The sequence below is a fragment of the Glycine max genome, chromosome 1, assembly GCF_000004515.6.
Source record: "Glycine max cultivar Williams 82 chromosome 1, Glycine_max_v4.0, whole genome shotgun sequence".
Lineage (NCBI taxonomy): Eukaryota > Viridiplantae > Streptophyta > Magnoliopsida > Fabales > Fabaceae > Glycine > Glycine max.
In genome coordinates, this window is record NC_016088.4 from 33,912,842 (window position 1) to 33,937,180 (window position 24,339).

At 33.1% G+C, this 24,339-nt stretch overlaps 1 protein-coding gene across 2 annotated transcripts; it reads right to left on the bottom strand.

The window, feature by feature from the left end:
• Positions 1–49: 49 nt before the first annotated feature.
• On the bottom strand, positions 50–2,642 carry LOC100799119 (mitotic-spindle organizing protein 1B). 2 transcript variants are annotated; one of them, XM_006573248.4, is made up of 2 exons: positions 2,449–2,642; positions 50–544 (listed from the first exon to the last, which is right to left on the bottom strand). In XM_006573248.4, exon 2 carries the CDS (start codon positions 494–496, stop codon positions 272–274), a length of 225 nt encoding a protein of 74 aa, XP_006573311.1. In that variant the 5' UTR covers positions 497–544; positions 2,449–2,642; the 3' UTR covers positions 50–271. The 2 variants fall into 2 exon arrangements, with proteins under 2 accessions (XP_006573311.1, XP_003516891.1); XM_003516843.5 differs by having other exon boundaries at positions 50–559; positions 2,449–2,640.
• Positions 2,643–24,339: the final 21,697 nt, after the last annotated feature.

The following is a 24,339-nucleotide window of genomic DNA, read 5'->3' on the forward strand; positions in this document are numbered from 1 at the left end:
TTAGAGCTCTGTGCAAGAATGTAACTCAACTATTTTAGCCATGAGAAAATTTACTCAAAGATAAGCCTTCAAATAGAGTTCCTAATTGCAACATATCAGTTTTGTGCTATAACAATGCCACTATACATCTAATGAAGAACATGCAAAAGAACAATCAAAGCACACAGAAATTCAATGAACCAGATCAAGAACAGATAAACAGGATGGATTATAAAAAAACTTCAGCCAGCATAAACAGAATGGCATATAATAAAAAAAAAAATCCATTTATTTATGGCAAAGAAGAAGGAGCTGCAGGAAGTGATGATGATAGAGAGGGTTTCTCTTTTCTTAGTTCCTTGACAACAGCAGCAAGTGCTTCAGGATTGACTCCAAGATCACAAAGTGCTATAAGAACAGAAAGTGTGTGACGGTCTAGACCAGTATCAAGTATATTGGACATATGGAACGCCAGGTCAAGAGATTCTCGAGCAGTTCGTGCAGCCTCCGGATCCATGCTTTAAAGCTGAGAACTGGGCAGAGTATGCTCAACTCACCAGTATCACTAAAATGAAAACACCTGAGCACAGGTCAGACATTCAGACATTAGTGTGTTTGGATAAATCATTCGAAAATTGAATTACCTACATTAGTAAATATTTTTTCTTGGATAAAATAATTAGGTTTCTTATTTTCTCTTAGACAATTTATCGTATGGGGAAATAATAATTTCCTTCTTTTGCATAAATCTCTATTTAGATGATAAAATTTGACAATAAAAATGAACAACAACAACAACAACAACGCCTTATCCCACTAGGTGGGGTCGGCTACATGGATCAACTTAAGGAGAAAAATTAAAGCTAAAATAATTCAAACATTAAAAATGCAAATACATACGCATACAGGCACTAAAAAAACCCTGTGAAATGCGTGTAGAAGCACAAGTAGAAACCAATCTGAAAACAGTAATGATCATCAACAAATACTATAATACTAATGATCATCAAGATGGACATAATAAGTCAAAATGGCTTTTGAACAAAAGTATACTCCATCATTGCCTTAATTCTAAGCTAAGGCAATTCGTTAACTCCACAGGGCATGCAAAAAGAGTTGACATCTAAAGTAACAGTAGCAAAATCTAAGCTAAGCTAAAGTGTGTTAAACTGGCTTCAAATAGATATGAACACAAAAAATCCCATGGCAGAACAGAATCTGTCACTTTAGGCTAGTCTTCAGGTTGGTTCTCTTCCATGTTGTAATCTATAAACTTTCACACTATTTTAAAGTTCTTATAGAGAGTCTGCCAGAACACTTTCCAATTTTCAAGTTTCAACTTACTTATCTATAATACCATTAAAACTTAAGCACAAGTCCCTTTGAGGAAAACCATATTTTTTTTTTAAATACCATTAATAAAAAAGCAAAACTTGAACTATTTCATTAAATATCAATTGTCTATTGCTTCTTCTATTGCCATTTGCTTGCAATCTACTTTTTAATGAAATTTAAACACTTGAATCAGAGATTGAAAAAAGTAACTTCTGAAACTTTTTAGAGTAACAACCAAATTTTCATTTTTTTTTCTTGTTTTAACAGTAGTGTGGAGGTGACGTATATTAGTCATTGACCATATGAATCTGCTGCCCCTGTTTGAATCCTGAACAGCATGAAAAAAAAAAAAACAGAACAAGTATTGGCATCACGTGCCCTAAAGAAATATCATTGAAGCATGACTTTCCCAAATGGTACACATGAGTCATCACTTTTCTTTTTGCCATTAGGTGGTAAAAGAATTTCCTAGTTTATTGTTTTTCCATTATAAATAAATAAAAGTTCGGTCAGAAGAGAAGACATACATATGAGAAGATAAGTAGTCTTCAAATACATGTTAAAGCATGTTTTGATTTTTGTAATCAATCCATGTTTGTTTCTATGTCAAAATTATGTAAAAGACGCAGAAGCAACCGAGAGTTGCTTCAGAGTTGACACATGTATGTTGGTGCCAAAAGAAAATCCAAACACCCTAATAGATAGCAAGGAAAAGGAAGGGGGGGCTTAATTTTGAGATGTTCTCCAATCTTGATGAATATCAGTAATTAAAAAAAAAACATTTAAAAAAGGGTCACAGGCTGAATGCCAAAGAGAAATCAATTCTGAAATGTAACATAAGGGCACATGGGCTCAGAGAAATTGTTTGCTTGATTTCAAGGGTAGCAAATTTTTAATTAACTCATTTCCATCTTTAATTTTACATTACTTAATATGATGTGCTGAATAGAACATATAACTGTGCTCCAACAGAAACAAAACTGACATATTATTATAATACAATAATATCCCAAAGGACCCAAAACAATCTGCTTCTTCCTGTATTCATAAAATCAAGCATCTAATGGTTATGATTCAAAAGTAGCACTCAAACCCTAGAGCAAGGCCTAACAAACCGTAATACGTGCTCATTACCTGAATCCGGTGACTCACTGCCGTTGTTGTTGTTGTTGCTGTTGCCGTTGCCGAGGCCCGTGAGACGAACAACAAAAATCAGATCTCCTTTGTCGGGGGTGACACCGAGAGCAAATGCGGATGAGAGAGAGAGAGAGAGAGAGAGAGAGAGAGAGAGAGAGAGAAATTAGGGTCTTGTGTGTGAGAACTGGTGGGTGTAACAAACTTCTAATATGACTTTGCTGAGTTACTGGAACGGTTAAATTTTTTAGTGCCGAAAATAGAGAGAGAGAAAAACATTTATTACGTCACGTATGTACTATAAAAAAAAATCTCACGAATTTGATTCTTGCCCCCAATTTAATTTACCGTGAATTTCATGTAAACTCATAATATTTTTTTTGTTTTTTTATACAATGTTCCTCTTTTAATAGATAATTTTAACTGTTTAAATAATAATATATTTGTGATTCTAATTATTTAATGTTGATCTTATAATTAATAGAATATTTTATTATATGTTATATTTACATAATTCTATTTTGCATACTTATGTTAATTATGTTAATTGATAGGTATTTGAGAAAGATACTCTCTAACTAAAATTTCAATATCTCTAAATTTGTCGAAATAACATAATACTTATTAGACTATCTAGATTTACTGGGATCTTATTTTATTGTAACCAACTACATCCGTTAAGTGTGCTCCAAGACAATTTTTATATATTGAAAAAAAAATCAAACACACATGTTTTAATAATTTATGAGAATATAAAGAATATATTCAACTATTTTTTATAGTTAATCAAAAATATATTTTACAATAATATACTCATAATAATATTCCCGTATTTTATTCTCAAAAATAATATTCACGTAACTAAAAAAAATTATTCATGAATTAAACGCCGGCTAAGATGTTGGTAAAATGGTAACAACCCTATTTTCAAAAAAACTAAAACACTGATGCACCGTAGACTCAAGACAGTTTTATGATTAATTTGATAATAATAATAATATTAGAATATTGACAAATTTGTCCATGAAAGATAAAAATTCAATTCAAATTTTAATATCCGAAAGTGAAAAAAGTATGACAATCTATTTATTCCTTAACTTCTCTTTTTTAGCGTTAATGAAAGAAGCTACGTGACATTTTCAAGGACAAATTTGTTAATGAAAGAGTCTATTTTACATTTAAGGATGAAAATGACTATTTATCCAAAATATAATTTAATATTCATCTTTACTTTTTTAATTATAGTAAGCATAACGTTACAATAAACACTTAAAAAATAGAAAATCAAGCATAAGTTAAAACAAACATAATAATAAGCATAATATTAATTAATAAGGATAATCAAGTGATAATACTTTACTCAAAATATGATACTCAAACTAAAATGCACAATCATTAAGTTAATTCTAACAAAAAAATAAGACTCAATTTGAGTTTATCACTACCTAATGTCGTCATAATAGAAAGTTCATAACAAAACTGACAGATTATTCTTATTATTATGTTTGTTCTAACTATGTTTGCAACATATAAAAAGGGGAGAATATGAATATTACATTATATTTTGGTTAAATAGTCATTTTTGTCTCCAAATATATAGAATGCTAACAAATTTGTCTCTAAATGTGTCACATATGTTCTTTTATTAACAGTAATGAACAAAAATTAACAGATTGATAAATTTATCACACTTTTTTCAATTTCAAGAACTAAAATTTAAATTTTCATCTTTTGGAAACGAATTTGTGAGCATTCTATACATTCAGGGACAAAAATTGTTATTTACCCACATCTCAATATATGTGTTAGTATAAATTTATATTTAAAATGAAAATTTTGAATTACCGTATGTTAATACTAATTTTTAATTAATTAATTCTTTGAAAGCGATGTCTTTTACACGAATTTATTTAATTTGGCTAAAATCAATTGAATTTAATATAGGAGATCTCAAATGAAAAAAGGTTAAGTATGAGTTTGGTTGAGTGTTTATAAAAAAATTGATTTTGAATAAATTTTGTAAAATTAATTTTGAACTTGTGTAATTTATATTTTGGATATTTTTATCATAACAAGTTAATATTAAAACTGGTGGAAATGTGTTGGATATGTCAATTAGCTGGAAGCCTCCGGAGGAAGGGAAGTTTAAATTGAACTGTGACGGTGTGGTGACCGGGGATGGCAATGCGTCTTGTGGGGGAGTGAGTGGTCAGAGACCATTGTGGTGGGGTGTATGCTTACAATCTGGGAACTTGCTCTATACCTCATGCTGAGTTTATGGGATTAAAAGTGGCTTGGTCGAGAGGTTTCACTAGTTTGAGTATGGAGTCTGATTCGAAGGTCACTATTTCTAGGTTAGAAGGGCAATGTGATTCAAGACATGGATGTTATCAACTAGTGCAAGCTATCAAAGAGCACACCAACAGAGGAGGTAATTATTCATGGGCACATATCTTAAGAGAGGCCAACCAAGTGGCTGACTCGACTTTCTTCTCATGGAGAGGGACATATTTTCGATTTTCTTGTCTTCTTATGTTCAGCTCATAAAATTAATATTAAAACTTATAAAAAAATTTATTCATCAACACACATATATTCAAAGTTATTTTAACTCAAAATACATACTTAATTCATCAACATAAAACCAAATATACATAATTTTATCTAAAATCATATTAATTATTATTTTAACATGATTCTAAAAAAAATTAACAAAATCAAACGCAAAATAGATTAATTCTGTAGATCCTTGAATTTTTTAAAAACTTTTAATTAAGTTTTTGAATTATTATATTTAATTGAGTCTCTACATTTATATTTATATTTAATTGTTATTTGAGGTTAATTTTCAAGGTTAGGGGTAGGAATTTAGATTCTTGAGCTAGGTGGTTTGACAAGGCAAATGAAATTTAAAGCAAGCTAGATAGTTTCTTATGTGAAAGCTTGGATGACCCTTTGGAGGTTCCACCGAATTGGCTCTTCACTTAGTTTACACTAAGCTATTAGACACAAATAGAATTTTGGGTGGTCTCTTGGAGACTCCCAATACACCCCTAAAGAATGTCCAAATACAAGATTTTGCAATAGAAGAAATTCAGCACTCAATTGTTCTATTACAACAAATTTAACAAAACAATTAAGGTCTTCAAATTTGTCTTCAATACTTGTTTGTTTTCTTAAGTGTTTCAGTCAAAATTTGGTGAGGCTTTGGTTGCTTCAAATCCAATGGTGCTCATAGGATGGTTAACCTCCAAGACTCAAAAATCTTGCTTCAAGCAATGCACCAATTTCCTCTTTCAATCCTTTTTGTATGCAGCACTTAAACACACACAAAAAAGAAAAAAGACAAGCAAGAAATCAAAAGGTGAAATGAAATCTAAACCAATAGAAAATTTAACATGACATTAATTCAATGAGATTCAAGAAAAAATAAAGAAAAAGGACAACACCACAGGCCAAGGTGGAGCACAGAGGAAGTCCTAGAATGACACTAGATTAGATTGACAAATTAAAAACAAGACTCAAAGCAAAATTCTAGTTATGTCAATTTGGCAACACATATAAAAGATGAACAACTCCAAGAAGTCAAATAGGTTTGTAATACAACTCAAAATAAAGAACAATTTTCAAGCAATCAAGTATACACATTTTTTTTATATTTTTGTTGTTGTTCTGGACGTGTATTTTGATGTTAATCTTTATCACCTTTTCTTGCTCATTTCTTTTTTGTTTTTGTTCATTTTTTTTCCATTGTTTTTGTCCAGATGTCTATTTTATCCAGTTAAAATTTTAGCTCAAAACTAGAAGTATTCAAGTCACAATGGAGTTAAGAAGATAGTGTGCTAGAACTTACGACAACTAGAATTTCAACCTAGAAATCAAGAGTAGTGTTTATGCTGCTTAAGGCTTGGATAGTTACAATTTGTGTTTGCTTATGCTCAATTGTCTTGGATAGCACAGTTCAAGAGAGCTTAAGACTTATTTTGATTCACAACTAGCAACAACTCAGCACCACAACTCAATTTCTTCATAGGCATCACATAGGAAACTTAGAAATAAGAAAAGTTCAACGACAAGGCTTCTTCAAGGAATTGATTTAGAACATGTTATGAACTAAATAACATGCATGAATTAGACCCAAAATTCAAATGATAGGCTAAAAATTGCAAGAATACATGGACAAATGTATCTAGAATTCAATCAACTAAATCAAAATTCAGCACAAACTCAGAACATAATGTGACAATTATTATGACTAAACATGACTCTAAAACAACATGAATGAAGTGATTTACACTTAGATTTTTGTGTTTTCTTTTCTAATCAATATTTTGCAAGAAAATTCAGATCTAAAGGTTCAGCACAAGAAGATTATGACTGAAAAATGATAGAACCTAAAATCAACACAAAAACATGATTTAAGAGTAGATCTATAAAATTTGAACCATAGAAATGTAAGAACAATTATAGATCTAAGATTTAATCGGTTTATTTTTTTTAATCTACTTTAAACAGCACCAAAGCACAAGAAAATAGAGAAGATACATGGAGAAGACGATGAAGAACAAGGAATTAAAGTGAATTGACCAAACAAAAGATAGAGGAAACAAAAGAACATCACCTAGATGAAGATACTCTGATAACCACATAATGTTGCTCCATGTAGAGCTTGAAGGCCTTGTATCTTCTTCATCAATGGAGTCCTTTGCTTCTCGAAAATCAATGACAGCTTAAGGTAGGAGAAGATGAGTGGAAGGAGAGGGAGAGATGGGAACGAAATTTTGAGAGAGAGAAGAGGGAGAATGAGGTCTGAACTTTCAAGTCTAATTTCTCAAAATCAAAGTTCAAAAAAATGCACACAAAACTTCTATTTATAGCCTAAGTGTCACACAAAATTGGAGAAAAATTTGAATTTCTATTCAAATTTCACTTGAATTTTAATTTGAATTTGTGGAGCCAAATTTAGAGCCAAAATTTCACTAATTATGATTAGTGAATTTTAGTTATGTTCAGCCGAATATTAAATCCAAGATTCTTCATTAAGTGTATTTAGATGTCATGAGACATGTCAAACATGAAGAACATACACAAAGTGTGACTATATGATGTAACAATGAGATGTAACAAGCAAATACTCATGTCTCCCTTAGGTTGGTCCGAAATTTAATTGGATTGGACTTTTACCAATTCAATGAAATTTCTCTCCCAACACACACATCAAATAGTGAACTTAATGCATGTAAAATTACAAAATTACCCCTAATCCAAAAACTAGTCTAGGTGTCCTAAAATAGAAGGACTAAAAAATCCTACATGATTGGGAAATCCTCTCTATACTATGGAGCCATAAATACAAGACCCAAAAATAATGAAATTCTAATCTAATATATAAAAAAATAAGTGGACTCATACTTGATCCATGAATCTAAAATTTATCCTAAGACTCATGAGAATCCTATGATCTTCTCTTACATGTCTGTCTCAATCTTTTTGGAGTTTTTAATCCAATGCTCTTGGAGAATATGATTGCATCAACAAGCTTATTGGCACTGGTAAATTCAGTAATGTGCTTAACCTCTTGGACAAATTGAAATCGAGCAACCGTGAATCTGTTATGCTCGTAATCGAACTTGTGTAGTGTGGGTGAGCAAGACGCTTTAAGTGGTCATTCACTCGTAAGACAAGACGTAGTTTGTCCTTTCCTGCGTGTGAGCATCAGCATCACCAACTCTTGCAAATTGTAATAAATTTTTAAAAACCAGAAACAAGGAAAAAATTAAAACTCAACTAAAATTGGTTTCAATTTTTTAAAATTTTAAAACTGAAAACTAAAAACCATCCTGGATGGAAAAAAAAAAACAAATTAGTGACAAAGAGATTCAAAGAAGGATATTGGAAGAAAAGAAAAGCTCAGCATAGTGTGAAATAAGCTATTTGAGTTAGCTTTTTAATAAGTCACTTGTTTTTTTTTAAGAACTTTGCTAAAGAAGTGTTTGGCCCAAGTTTTAATTTTAAAGAGAGAAAAAGCTGGAAAAAAAATTGGACCAAATATTACCTTCTGCAATTTTTTCAAAATCAATTATTTTGATCCTAAGTGATTAATATGTTTTGTGCCAGTAACAACAGTGGCATGTCTGCGATTGTAAGGGATCAATATGGTTGCGTTTTGTACATTGTACGTATCCCGTTAATGAAATATTAGTTAATAAAAAAGTCATTTTAATCTTAGTTGATCATTTATGGTCAAACCTTAATTCTAACGTGACTCATTTGACGATAACATGATGCAAATATGATCAAATTTAAAAGTCTATGTAAACTCATGAAACTTTTATAAACTCAACGTATAGAATAAACTGTTAAACTCGTTAGAGTTTACATAATATAAAAAATAATATTAAAATACATATTAATGACATATGTGCATAATAAAATACTCTTTACACAACAATAATTTAATATTTCAACTTCGTGAGAAAGGAATATTTTCATACGTATGATAATAGTTGTTATTAATCTTTATTTTATATATAAGTTTTATATATGCCTTATATGTGCAAAAAATATTTCCTACGGAGACGGATTTCTAAATAAATGTTGCATGTAATGATCAAGTGACTATTTTATCCTGTAAATTATTTGTCTGATGTTTATTATATTTTTTGAAATTACATTCTTTATATATGATTACTGGTGCACGTTCAGTGTGATGCACGGGACAGATTATTCATAGAAAAATAATAAATCAACATTAATTCTTATTAGAAATATTAATAAATCAACATATTTATATTTATTAGAAATTACGTTAATTATATATACGTAATTAATTAGTTTAACATTTGAAAATAATATAGTATATTATAAAAAAATATTCACCTTAATTTAAAATAATATTAATTGCATTTAAAAAAAATGTTATAATTAAGAATATATATACCAGTTTTAATTTTATTTAATTATCTCAATTAATTAAATGGACAGAGAAGTTAATTTAAAAAATTAAACTAAAGACCTACTCCAAAATGTTGCACAAAAAATATTAAAGACCGCAAATTAGAAACGGAAACAAAAAAATAAAGCCAGGAGACACGCCTTGCATCTAACAATAAAAAGTGCACAACTGTGAGTTAAACACTGTCACGTTTTAACATACCAAGGCATGCACCTGGGTTTAATATCCAGTAAAGCATAGTAATGTAAATCCTCCTTTGCATAGCTCCATTGCCAGCAATTTTCTATTATATATACCTTGATTTAATAATGGTATAATTTACATAAACAAATAATAATGTACATCAATATTAACTTGAGAACTATAAATCAGTAGATGAAAAGAAAGAGACGAAAAAAAAATAGAAAAGAAGAAACGCGGAAGATGACCATCAATGCAAATCATGGACCATGAATATATAGAGAGAGAGGAGGAGGGAGCGTGAATCTTGGAAAAAGAACAAAATATTTGAATTTTTTTTTTATTTGAATAGCCATCGAGTGGTGTGTGAGAGAACGAGTGAATGAAATAATTTCCTTATTTGAAAGGTAAAATTATAAATTTAGTCTTTCTAGTTATCTTTAATTTTGATTTTGGTTCCCCTTTAAAATTATTCACACATTTCATTTTTTTTTATATCCAATCACATAATTTTGGTCCCTCAGTCCAGATTTGGACGTTGACCGTTAACAACTTATGTTGACTGACACGTGTCAACTTCTAAGGAGTCCGTCGAAGGGTGCGTGATTTTTAATTGAGTGTGGTAAATTTTATTTTACAGTAACCCTAAAACCTAATCAAAATACCTAAAAGCCTCATATCCCGAAATCCATAAAACGTTCTGCGGCCAGTGGCGACCACCAAGCTTATGGATTCTTCGAGGTAACCTTCAAGTTGTTGCATGATTCCGCGGGCAATCGCAACCCCTTAAGCTTCTTGCTTGTTCGTTGCCGCCTGGTTCGTTTCTTCGAGGCAAATCGTTAACCTTCTGGGTTGTGGAAATCCCAAACACGTAAGCTTTTTGCCTCCTCGTCGTCGCCTAGTTGGTTTTTAGAAGCAAGAGTATCATCCTATTTGGGTGTCAGAGGTGGTGGTTGAAAAACGTGGTCGTCGCCTGAAGCATGTTGTCATCAGTGTTGTTCCTATGGAAAGGAGTTCCTCGTCGTACACCTCGGAGCCCCGAAGTCGCGTGATGTGTTTGTGTAACCTAGAGACTTCACTGGTGACATCATGGACTGAGGATAATCTAAGGTGACGTTTTTATGGTTGTGGTCTATACAAGGTAAGGAATAATGTAGGTCGTGGGTTATGTTATGGTTTATTTGTTGATTATTTTTGTTTATTTTGGGCATGTAGGTTACAGGTAGGAAAGGGTGTAATTATTTTGAGTGGCACGATCCAGTTGCAAACAGTCATCAGAAGAGGATTATTGTAGCATTGATGAGGAAGGTTGATGAATTGAACTTTAGGGAAAATGATTTGCAAACCAGGATTGATGACAAGAAGATGAAGGGAAATTTTTTAGGAATTGGATTGGTTTTTTCTTAGGTCTATGTTTGCTTGCTGGGGTTTTTATTATGTTGCAGGGGAATGTGATTTATTGGTGGTAATTTGGTTGTTATTGTTTTGATTATGTAATGGTTTAAGAAGATTTTGGTTGTTAGTGTTTTGTTTATGTAATGATTTAATTTGAAAGTAATGGTGATAAGTTGGTTTTTTGTACTCTGCCCCCTGTAATTGTTGAATTATGTTAATGAAAGAAAATTTTATTGGTTTTCAACTTTGGTATTCAAATTTGAAATTTGTTTTCACTGAAATTGGACAAATTGTGTTTCGTTAGTGGTTTGTGCAATGGTATTGAAATTGGATCCAACTTTAATATGTTAATGTCATTTTATTGTTTCTGTAGTGGTTTGAACATAACTAGAAAACATGGATTTAACTTGAATTTTAAGAACAAAATAAAGACAAAAATCTGAACCAAACAAAGTAGTAACTTGAACTAAACAACAAAACATAATTACACAAGAGTGGATTACATAGCCTCTTTAAACAGTTACTTAAGCATAAATTGAATAATTATTTAGATAAAGAGTGCATTACAAAGTCTCATTGAACAAAGCCAAAAAATATGAGTTCTGCATCCTAAAAACTTAAACAAATAATCCATTTGTGCCTAAGTCCTCCTTGTCGACTCCCTTAATTGATTTGTGATTCTTTCACCATTTTCAGGCACCTTAAAATGAGAAAATCTGAATTTTGGAGGACCTTCATCATCACTTTCATTTGGAGTATCCAACTCATTAGAATATCCATCTTCATCATCAAAATCAAAATTTGATAAGTCTACTTCATTAGTCTCAAATGTGGGGTGACTACTTTGACTAAATGTCTAGGGGTCCAACGATTTTGTCCAATCCCAACTTTCTTTAAAGTCATTATCTGAAACTTCACTACAATCACTTCTATCATCATCATTTTCCTCAATCTCAACATCATCCTCCACCACACCTTCAACAACAACCTCCATCTCACCTACAACACCAGCCTCATCTTCACCTTGCACTTGAACCTCCACCAAACCTTGTTCATCAACCTGAACCTCAGCCTCCACCTGAACCTTAGTCAAAGGTTGTCCATTAACATGCTCCTCTGCCTCATCTTCACCCTCCACCTATGCTTCAGCCTTCACTCTATCAATTTCAACAACCTCATCTCCCTTAACATTATTCAACTTTTTTGCAGATTTTTCAAACACCCCCTGGTCCACATACACTTCTACCACATCAAAGCCAGAAAAATCTTCAGCCAATTGCAAAATATCAGAGTCACAATTAAGTGGCTTCAACCCTCTACTGAGTTCTTTTCGAGGGTCCCTATACCATAAGCACTTGAATGATTTGTACCCGAGAGAGTTAATCAGCTTCATGAAGTCAATATAGGACATAGTATCCACATCCCAACCCCATTCTTCTTCAACAATCTGACCATTGATATACACAGTAAATGGCTGATAAATGAACATCCCACCATGGTGAATCTTTAACTTCACTGTTTGTTCTTCAGTTGGCTTGCAAAAAATTAATAATAATAACACAAGCAAATGGCTTTATACAATTAAACTCATTGAAGATGTAAATTAAATAAATAAAAAACATGAATGACAACGAAGCCCAAAAAATGAATAAAAACGACACTCACCAAAGGTTTTCACAAGAAAACAAAACAAAAGCCAAAATCGGGACCACCACAAAAAAAAATACCATTCATGTTTCCAAGTGAAACGATAACCAATGAAGGGTTTTTTTTATAAAAAAAAAAAGCAACACACACCCCGTGGAATACAAAATCGGGACCACCCCACCAACGAAGACATAAGGGACCACCACAACAAAAAAAAGCACCAAACACCCTGTGGACCCCAAAAGCTGAATAAAAATCCACACTGGAAAACACTCTGTGCACCACATCAACAAACAAACCCCATAAAGGGACCACAAATATCTGCCATTATAATATAAAGAAAACTTCAATAAAATAACCTAACTTACTTGCAAATAAAAGGAACTTCCATCTCCCTACGACAATCAACAATGACACCTCAAGCACATGAGATTGCCTTAGGATTTGCACTTCCAATGTGGGATTTTCAGGGAGAATATACACAAGGATAGATTTTCGATATTAACATTGAAGGGTTGCGGTAAAAATGTTACTGGGTTAAAAGTCACGCACACCCTTTGACGGACTCCTCAGAAGTTAACACATGTCAGTCAACGTAAGTTGCTAACGATCAACGTCCAAATCTGGATTGGGGAGCAAAATTGCATGATTGAATATAAAAGGAAGACTAAATGTGTGAATTATTTTAAAGGACGATCAAAATCGAAATTGGAGCCAACCAAGGAAACCAAATTTACAATTTTACCTATTTGGAAATGAATGTAAAAATTGTTGAGAAAGTCATTTGCACCAACCGGATAGCATGCAGGCAAATTTTCCGTTTATAAAAATATGATTTTCATTTAATTAAAATGACTAATGTGATGCATAATCAAATGCATTTGTTTTATGTATACCACCCAATTATCTTCTAATTACTATTTTAACATCAATTAATAAACTTTTAAACGTAATTTTCACACAATCTTTTAAAAGCAAAGGCCAGAGGATTTAAAATCTATAATCTAAAAGCATAGACAGCAGTAAAAAAAAATTACATATTTAATGTTAATTTAAATTATAATATTTACATTACTTCATTTGCATATAAAATAATGCATGAAAACTATTGAATAACATTTCTTTACATAGTTATTATTGTTTTAAAAATTAATCAAATTCAATTACATTTTAAAATAATGCATAAAAACTATCGAATAATATTTTTTAAAATAATTGTTATTGTTTTAAAATTAATCAAATTCAATTACATTATTTGACAAATAATTATGTATGCATCACGTGGTTCAATCTATCCAAATTAATTCCATATATTGAGATGCACGTCAATTACAAATAAAAGGACCAATTTTTAATATAAGTTTTCAATACATTTACTAATATATCATTTTTACTTTCTATTTCTTGAACTGGATTAATATAAAAAAAAAAAAAGAAGTAGAAAGGGACTTGATTTTGGTTCGTAAACTACATTTACTATGCCTATATTTGGGCATCAATTAATCTCGTTGATTGATTTGTTTGCCCCCTAATATACATTAATTAATTTAATGATATTAAATTGAATTCAAATAATATTGATATAAATATGGTTCGTAATTGAATTAATTAGCTATGAAATATTATATGATGATATGTGTCATTCGAAACTTGAAAAACAATCTTAAATACCATATGAACTAGAACCTTTTCTGGATTTGTAAATTTATAATTATAGATTTTGAATAAATTTTTCTTAAATGTAAAACAATATTTGATAAAAAAAGTACAAAACATTTGGAGTTTTTCAAAAAATGCTTACCAATAATTAGTATTTTTCTTTAAAAAAATTGATAAAATCTGGGTTATAAGCCGGGATTTAGGGTGCACATGTTCACTAAATGCAAATATATTAATTGTTTCACTATAAAGTTGAATTTTTCAAATTTTGTCATAATTTTTTGTTTAAAGTAACATTCTAGTTGACACCAGGACAATTTTGGCATAAAATGCACGTTATTCTTTTCCGGAAAATACATTGCACTCCCATGACCATACCCTTTACTAACCCTTTTTTGTAAACAAAAAAACCACCCGTTATATGCACTCTTAAGCTCATCCTTCTTTAAAATTCAATGCTAACAATGAAAATTTAAGCCACAAAATCAAATTTACCAACATTGAAATTTACAATAATTTTAGAAAAACTTCCCCAACCTTGAAATCTCCTCCTTTTCTTTATTCTCATAAAAGCATAAAATTTAGACATGTAATAAAATTAACAACCACTCATGGATTAAAGGCTTGGGAATGTGTATATGCTTCTTGTAATGATCCACCACCTTACATGGAATTAGGAACTAACTCAAGCAGAAAACTTTATTTTAATTCAATTAAAACTCTTCTATTAATTTAATTATGGAAGTATTTGTAAATTTTTCGCGTTTTAAAGGTCCTAAAGCTAAAAAGCAAGATATCAAGATAAAATATCACATGATATGTATACATATCTGAAAATATCATGTGCCCTATGACACTCAAACGTAACATGAACATATACAACATCAGAGAAACTCAAGTACCTCTGAACAAACATATAAGCTTAAACAACTCTATACAGATATACTACCTAAACTTTGAGCCAGTGAGCACTATACATACCTATAAAGAGGAAACAAAAATGAAAATCACGTCTTCACATTCAAGTATGCATGTACATGAAGTCTCCGAAAGACACAAGACCACCTCCTAGCCATCTACTCCCCAAATACAACAGATACGAGATCATCAGAGGCACAAACCACACGTGCAACAATATAAGAGTAAGCTTACGAAAAATAAACATATTAAAACAATATAAAACTTAACCATTAAAGCATGATCTACTATCATCACATATATTAAAAAATATGTAGAAATCATACATCAAGCATAAGTCTTAGAATTCATCAACCATTTAAGTTACATTCAGAGAGACCCTCACTTGATGTAAAGCCAAGGTTTAGTTCCTGTTATATGTGCCTGGAAGGATGTAAAATGGGTTTTCTAGCTGGTTGGTAGTGTGACACCCTCTACCCCATACATATATGTACTAATAATAAAAGGAAAAGGAATCAGAATTATTTAAAAGTTCTTAAAACACATTTAAATAAAATCCTTTCAAAAGGATAAAAGGCTCACATTTACTTTTTTTTGCATCATAATAAAACTTGTCCAAATAAATAATAAAATCATCTCGGCTCAAACAAGGTCGTCTAAGACTTCATGCAATTAATGTAGAAACCTATACCCTAATGTCACATCCTATCAGAGCATTGTGTTCCTGCGTTCTCTAGCATGGGGTTTTCCATAGCCATTCACCTAACCATATACTTCCACGAACACAAAGTTCGAGATCATTACAGGATCCAAACACAAATAACACACAGAGAGTGAGTTATCACATTCCTAACTAATAGAGAGAAACGAGACAACTAAATATACATATCATGTAAATGAGATACAACTTACTTAAACATAGCTCACGTAATTTCACCACTTTGTCGCGTAACATTACATCACAACACAACACGTCTCATTCATTTTCACATCATTCACGTACTCAAAGATCAAAACACAATATCACTAAATCAATCAATATCAATAAATACATAAGCGTTATGCAACAAATACACTAAGACTCAATCCTATATGCAATGTGGTACCATGTTAGTGAAAAACCTCATCAGGCGCCTAGGAGTACATGATAAGACAAACCACACACTAGTAAGTCAGGTCACTCTCACTTGGTAAAATCATAGGGAGACCAATTAGGGTCATGTTGTTTTGTGAGAATGCTTCAACCATGTGGGATCGGCACAGGCTTAAAGGAGCACTCAAACCGGGTGTATTTACCCCCAAGGCCTACACTCCGAAGAGTCCGTCAGGGCCTCTCCCTCCTGATTCAGGTCCAACCCAGAAAACATTTAGCACGCATACTCTATCTATGAATTGTACAAAACACACGACTCCTCAATTGTTCTCAAAATAATTTTATCTCGTCGCACTTGTGATTAAACTCGTCGGGTCCCCACAGTCGATCCCATCACAATACTCATAACGCAAAAACTCGTCACTCTTAAAGGGTCTTACAATTGTGTGATTGCATAATTCATAGCTCACAACTCAATACACACATCTCAATACACATGTATTTCACCATTCATCACAAGTTCAATTTGTCACTTACTCACAATTTGAACCACAATTTCATAATCTCAATGTAACAATTTATACAAAATGCTTCTCACAACATGTGGAGTAAAACCCCTCAAACAATTCCACACAATCATATTGAAATCAATGAATCAAATCATAGATAAAAAAATATGAAAACACCAAGAGCACTTAAGTTTATCAACCAATTCGCATTAGGACATCAATTGGTCCATCAACACAACAATATCATATTTATAATTGTAAAGGAAAATTATAATTCAATAAACATCCCAAAATAAATCCCAATTTAATCCCCTAAGGATTCCTACATATGTTCATTCTAACTCTAATTGCGATAAATTCATCCCTTACATCTAAGCGGGCTCACCTGTGTATTCTGACAGCGATAGCGGCATCTCTAGCAATTTCCTGTGATTCCTCAAGCTTTTCCTCTTATTTGCTCTGATAGGGTTTCCAAGCGTTAGAGAGAAGGAGAAGAGATTAAAGTCTTCATTTTGTACTATCTTCATGCGATTTACTTTTCTCTCTCCATGAATATTGTTTCGCAAATCCCGACGGTGAAGGTGTGCAGAATTAAATTGCAAACCAGGTGTCTAAATTTCACGATGATCCAACAGTAAAAAAATCTTGGATCATAGTTTTACTAGACAAGTTTTGAGTCTCTGTGGGAAAAGAGAAAGCTACAATGCGAAGGACATTTTTCTTAGCTCCCACATTTTTTCACAATTTCCAACAGTGAGAATGCTCGGAAATAAGTTGCGAACCTGGTGCTAAAAGATCATGACGATCCAATGGTTAAAAGTCCGAGATCATCATTTTACTAAGACAGGTTTGAGTGTATGCGGGAAAAAGAGAGAATTTTGGGAAGGGAAAAGAAAAAAAACGAAATTGAGAGGAAGAGGAGGCGTAGTCTGAAAACTGACCTAACATGTCTATATTTATAGCTATGATACTCACAACCTATTATTTATCCTATTTATTTATTTTTATTATTTTATAAAAAGTAACTCTATTTTATTTCCTATCAAATGAATAAATTAAATATATTTTTTTTCTTCAAACCATTATTTTAATATAGTTATTTCTCCTTATTTATTTAATTATAAAAACCTCACCATTTTCTAAAATTCTATTTCTTTTTTTAACTATTTTTTTAATTTATTTACGAAAAATGGGATGTTACAATTCCATCCCCCTTAAAAGAAGTTTCATCCCCGAAACGTTGTCGAAAGACCGAGAAAAAGATATTACGCATATGGTTCTCAATACCAAGTTGTGTGTCCAGTCAAAGCTCTTTTCAGTGACTTTGACCACAAGATTCCTCTGCACTTAGTGACTAAATTTGGCAATCATCGTTCACTCAATGATAATATTTCATAAATTAAGTTTTCTCACGAAAGTGACATCTCAACAATAATAGAATATGAATGACATACTATTTGGAATTGGGTAATATCATAGGAGACACTTATGACAATCTGAAACGAACAAGCAGATACAAGGAAACATGATTAACCACATGACCGACTTTTTCTCAAACATGTGACGATTCAAGAAAAAAGGTATATGTTTCGAGACTTCAACACTCTACCAATCCTAGTCCACATGCGATTCTCGAGAATACATGATTTACCTACCTTCGGATCTAAGCTTTTTTTTCTTCAACGAGATCTTCCCCACTTTGGTATACTTGACTCATAACTCTCGCTTAGGTTCAAGGGATTCTAACAGTTTCCTACCTGATCCAAACTCGGTGCTAACAAGATAAGCAAAGCATACCACTCTTCCCTTCCCTAAACTCGTTCAAGCTTAAGGTAATCTTGGCACACCCATACTCACACCACTATATAAATTTTGCACGTAAGGTTGAGGGTCTAACTGTTATTTACGATGTCTAACTCTCTAACTAGGACACTAGTCACATCAAGGGTTTATGATCGAGGCCGTACCCGAATCAAATAAACATTAAAATGTAGTAACTAGGAAGTGATCCTAGGTCGTTTCCCAACAAGCAATGATAAACCAAATGTTCATAACAGATAGTAGGGAATAGTAACAAATTTGGGGGGGGGGGGGGTTGTTTGCTTTTGTAAATTAAATAGCGAGTAAAATTGAATTAGAAAAATATCAGAATTAAAATACGTTGCTTCCCCTTGATTCACAAGCAAGTCTCTTATCCTAGGTTGCGAGAATTTATCCTTTATCAGTTTAACCACTTAATCCAACCCTAAATTAAATTACTAAGCAAAATTTAACATAAGGCATTCATTATGTGATTAAGCAACACATACACCAATTACTCATAAACGATCATTAAGCATGAACGTAAATTAAGCGCAGAGACAATTAATCAAGTACTAAGCATGCATGAATTAATAGCAACAAATTTAGAGTAATTAGTGAAGAGGAAAAACTGAACAGAATTTAACAGTAATAATAGAACCTCAAAGAGAACTGCGCTTGATCCTCAAGAGAAAACAACGCTGGGGACTTAGCCTTCCATTAATCAATAGATAACGAACTTATAAATTGAAGAACGAAATTTTATTGCTACTGGAATTGTAGAACGAAAAAATGTCTCAAAGAAAAAGCCTAAAACTAGAAAACGAAAATAGGGGAGAGAGAAGATAGGGAAAGAGAACCTAAACTAGAACCTTGGTGCTGTTATATAGTTTTCCAGCCCCAAAGCTTACAAATCTGTTTTAAATCCAAGCTCATAAATAAATTAAATTCAAATCTAGATAAGATAAGATAAGATAAGATCTAGATTAAATAATATCTAGATGAGATCAAATCTAAATAATATCTAGATAAGATAAAGATAAGATAAGATCTAATTTTGTAGAATAAAATAGTTTGCCCTCTTCAAGTCCAAGCCCAATTCTGGATTCAAGCCCAATGCTTCATTAATTCTTGAAATTAGATTAAAAACATCAAATTAGCTGAATGGGCCCAAATAATAAAAATGTCTAATTAATTTGACAATTAAGACTAATCAGTACTTAAAATGGTGCAAAAAGAGTTAAGAAATAGGAGAAAATAATGACACATCAGTTTCCTACTCAAGCTCCAACTACTAAGCTAGCTCGGTTGAAACTAAACTCACAACAAGATTCTTAAGAATTCTACCCAAATCTTCTACCTCGGATTCAACTCCCAAGGTTCTAACAACGTATCAGACTAATAGTAATGCCTCCAAAGTATGAAAGCGAACACCATGGCTACAAACTTTAGATCATGTGTACGATAAATCCTTTCATGAATATTGAGTTGTCAAGAAAACATAGGTCGTTACTCGTCCTCATACAAGCACTCCTCTAAACGTTTACTTCAAATATTTTACTACTTCAATAAGGACCTACTCGGCTAAGATAGCACTCAATGTTTTACGGTGGCCGACTTCTCTATGAACTTAGGATTTACTTCTTACAGGGATCTCATCGGAAGCTTAAACTTACTCGAGTCATCTCTAACCAAGGTTAAGGTTAATTCAAGGAATCCTAGAACAACTTCCTGGTTCAGCTACTAGTTATTGGTGTCTCATCTTAAAGCAACTTCTGCCTAAGAAGGATTTATAGTTATCTCTCACCTAGACATAACATACTCTACGGGTCATCCTCATCTAACTAAAATGGATATCAAAACTCTTAGCATGAAACATGATTCCTAAGGGTCTATGTCATACCCTAATTTCATTCGGGGACTATCGTTTGTTGATCTTTTGATCCTTGCTAGTCGACTTATGATGTTGAACACCAGTTACAATGCAAAGCAAGGAACCATTCAGTGTTTCAATTAGGAATGCAAAAAATACCAAAAAAGAGAGGCATAAGGGTTTTTTCATTGAGTTTCCTGGACCCTAGCTCGCCCAGGCTAGCCTCTAGCTCGCCTGGGCCCCCAAATTACTTCAGGGTGAAGGAACCAACTCGCCTAGGCGAGCCAGTTACTTCAGGAGTAAGCATCAGCTCGCCTGGGTGAGCTGCCATTGCCCTAAGTGCCCATTTTCCTATAAATAAGCGTGCTAGGGAGGCTAAGGGGAGGTTCCAAGGTTTAGTAGTGATCAATATCTACGTTGTTCCTTGTTCGGTGTTCTTCGTGCGACCATCGGTTAGTTTTGTTTTTATGATTCGAATGTGATCTATGCACCCTTAGGGGTCCCCCTTGTTATTTTGTGCATATTCATCTCCTCCTTCTATCATCGGTAATCTCATTTTCTTTGTAAAGTTCAATCTTAACCGATCACTAGTGTTGTAAAGTTGTCTTTAAGAATAGTGAAATTAATAAACAAAACCAAGATAAAACCAACTCATAAATAACTTCTTTTTATCAAAATGTCACTTGAGATCGTTTCAAGGTCCAACGCCTTAACGATTTTCTCTGCTTGTCAAATTTAAAAGATTGTTTCAAGGTCCAACGCCTTAATGATTATCTCCTCTTTTCAAAGTTTAAAATATCGTTTCAAGGTCCAACGCCTTAAACAAATTTTTGTTTGCAATTAAAATGAATCTTTCAAAAACATAAAAATCAATTTAACACACAAACATTCAGACTTAAAGAACTACGTAGGTCTGAATTTCTCATCGCACCTGAAGATACATAGGAGCAAGGGCACCCCCTTGTCAACCCCAAAAAAGTAAAAAATATAAAAAGGGAAAATAAATAATTTTGAAGTCACGTTGCGCACACTCAATCAAAGGTTGTCATTCCTTGTGACGGGCGCGTGGGATGCTAATACCTTCCCCATGCGTAAACAACTCCCGAACCCTTATTTTCAAAATTCGCAAACCTCTTTTTGGTTTTTCTAACGTTTTCCCTTGAATAAATGTTGGTGGCGACTCCCGCGTGTTTTTTCTTTTTGAAAGACGCACATCTTATTTTACCTCGCCTTCTCGTCGAAGGGTAGGTTGCGACAGATGACGACTCCACTGGGGACTTGTTAGAGAGTTAAGCCATTCGATCAGTGTGCAATGTTTTATAATGATTTCTTCTTTATTTATGCTCCCTCTTCTCTTTTATCTTTCGTTTTATCCATATTTGTGTATAAACTTTGCTATGTTATTGTGTTTGGTGTGTGTCTGTCTACCTATTACATTCGTAGTTAGAAATATTTTTGTTTTATGCACACATGGCGCCTACACCTTTGCACACACATTGAGATATTATGCCCTATACTCGGGTCTATGTGATCCATAAGGAGTGGAGGTCGATCTGTGGTCATGCTAGGTCTTCAACTCGCTTGATAATAGTGAAGCCTCATCTAGAGTTTTCCTCTTTTGGTGATGCATTGTCGCCGATAGTCCCTATCGCCACAATGTATTATCTAAGAGGATGATATCTCTAGAGACCGGTAAGGTTACATGAAAGTACCCTTGGGAATTATCACTAGAAGTGGACTTTTGGATCCTTTCCATTAGGTTCCTGAATTAGGGGGCACATAGAAAAATCACTTTGGCTTGTTCCTTGATGGCATCATGCATCTATTCATGGCATCGTAATGGACATATCATTCTTGCATTTACCATTTATCATCTTCAAGCATTGCATTTGCATAAGTTATTGCATTATCATACATCTTCATTTAGCATGCTTTTGTTCTGCCAATTGCATACATTCTATTTTCATCATTCGCATGTTATGTTCACTCATGCATGATCTCATGCATGATCTTGACACATAGTTGTTCATGCCTTGCATTTTCCTCTAAAAACAAAAAAAAAACGTTTGATTGACTGTGTTTCAAATAAAAAATAAGAAGTACAGACATTGATGTGACCTTATGTTTATCATTCTTAAAAGTTGTCTTTTGAGAGAAAAGTGAGTTGTTAAGAACAAGAGTCATTCAACTTAATCTATCAATTAAATATATCTCATCCTTGAAAATTCATTTTCGAGAACTTGCACAATTTCTTTCTTTTTTCCTTGCTACAAGGTCATGACCAAAGACAACAATAGATACCTCAAAGCCCTACATTGGGGCAATGAGAGGCTCCATACATGAGCCTCAAGCACACCTAGGGGCAGATCAGAAGTTCTCACCCGGTAGGTTGAAAACTCGAAAAGGCGGCCTAAGCAAAAATTAGGGTTAATAATAAAAAAAAAGAATCAAGAGCGTGTTTATCAGGGGTTTGGTCCCAAAAATCCAAACTACAAAAGTATCTAGTCAAGATTTGAAATGACGCATGACCGTGTTTCAACATCCCAAACACTAATTTATCCCTTGCTACTCCCTCCGAGCTAAAGCATATTTGTTTTCTAAAAACAACACGAAAAAAACAACAAAAACAAAATAGGAACCCTGAGTAGGAACCACCGCTAAACCGGCGGGAAGGGTAATGCAAACAACACATGCATGAAGTTGGGCAACAATGAAAAGAAAAAGAAAATAAAATCCGCCAAAGGCGAGTGAAGAAAAGAGAGACAAAAGATTTTCAGATTTTACAAGGAAGGCACAAAAAGTGCAATAAAGATTAATGTATAAGACAAAAGGAGTAGAGCCCAACATAAAAGGTACAAGCAACGCTCTCGACGTTCTTACTCAATGTAACCCTTAAACACTCTTTGAGCCTCTCTAATCCTTCCTTTCATAGCCCTCTTACTCAAAATTTGCATACCTCTTTTTGGTTTTTCTAACGTTTTCCCTCAAATAAACATTGGTGGCGACTCCCACGCATTTTTTCTTTTTGAAAGATGTACATCTTATTTCGTCTCGCCTTCCCGTCGAAGGGTAGGTTGCGACAGTCTATAACAACCTCAAGATACACCCCATAATCCAACTTAACTGGAAACATACTAAGCACTAACCATCGAAACCACTATAAGAGCTAACTCAGGGTGGGATATCCTATCACACATTCCACAAACACACAAGGGCATCAATTATGTTAAGACATGACCAGGTACACATAGAGGTCACGATAGGTACTAAGTGTCATACCTTAATTTTGTCCAGGGACTATCGTTTGTTGATCTTTTGATTATTTTTAGTCGACTTACAGTGTTGAACGCCAGTTACAGTGCAAAACAGATGATCATTCAGTGTTTTGATCAAAAATGCAAAAAATACTAAAAAAGGGGCAAAAAGGTCTTTTCCTTGGTTTTCCTAGACCCTAACTTGCCCAAGCTATCCTCTAGCTCACCTGGGCCACCAAATAACTTCATGGTGAAGAAACCAACTCGCCTGGGCGAGCTCATTGCTTCGACACTAAGTTTCAGCTCGCCTGGGCGAGCTGTAACTGTCCCAAAGTGACCCTTTGCCTATAAATAGGCGTTCTAGGGGTTGTTTTAAGGGTTCCAAGGTCAGAAATTGAGGGAATTAAGAGAGGAGATAAAGAAGAAAAAGAAGAAAGAAGAGGAAACGAGGCCGAGGAGCTACCGAATTACGACCGTAATCGATTTCTACATCGTTCTTCGTTCATCATCCGGTTAGTTTTTGTTTTAAGGATTTGAATGTGATCTATGCACCCTTAGTGGTCCTCTTTCTTGTTTTGTGCATCTTCATCTCCTTCTTCTATCATCAG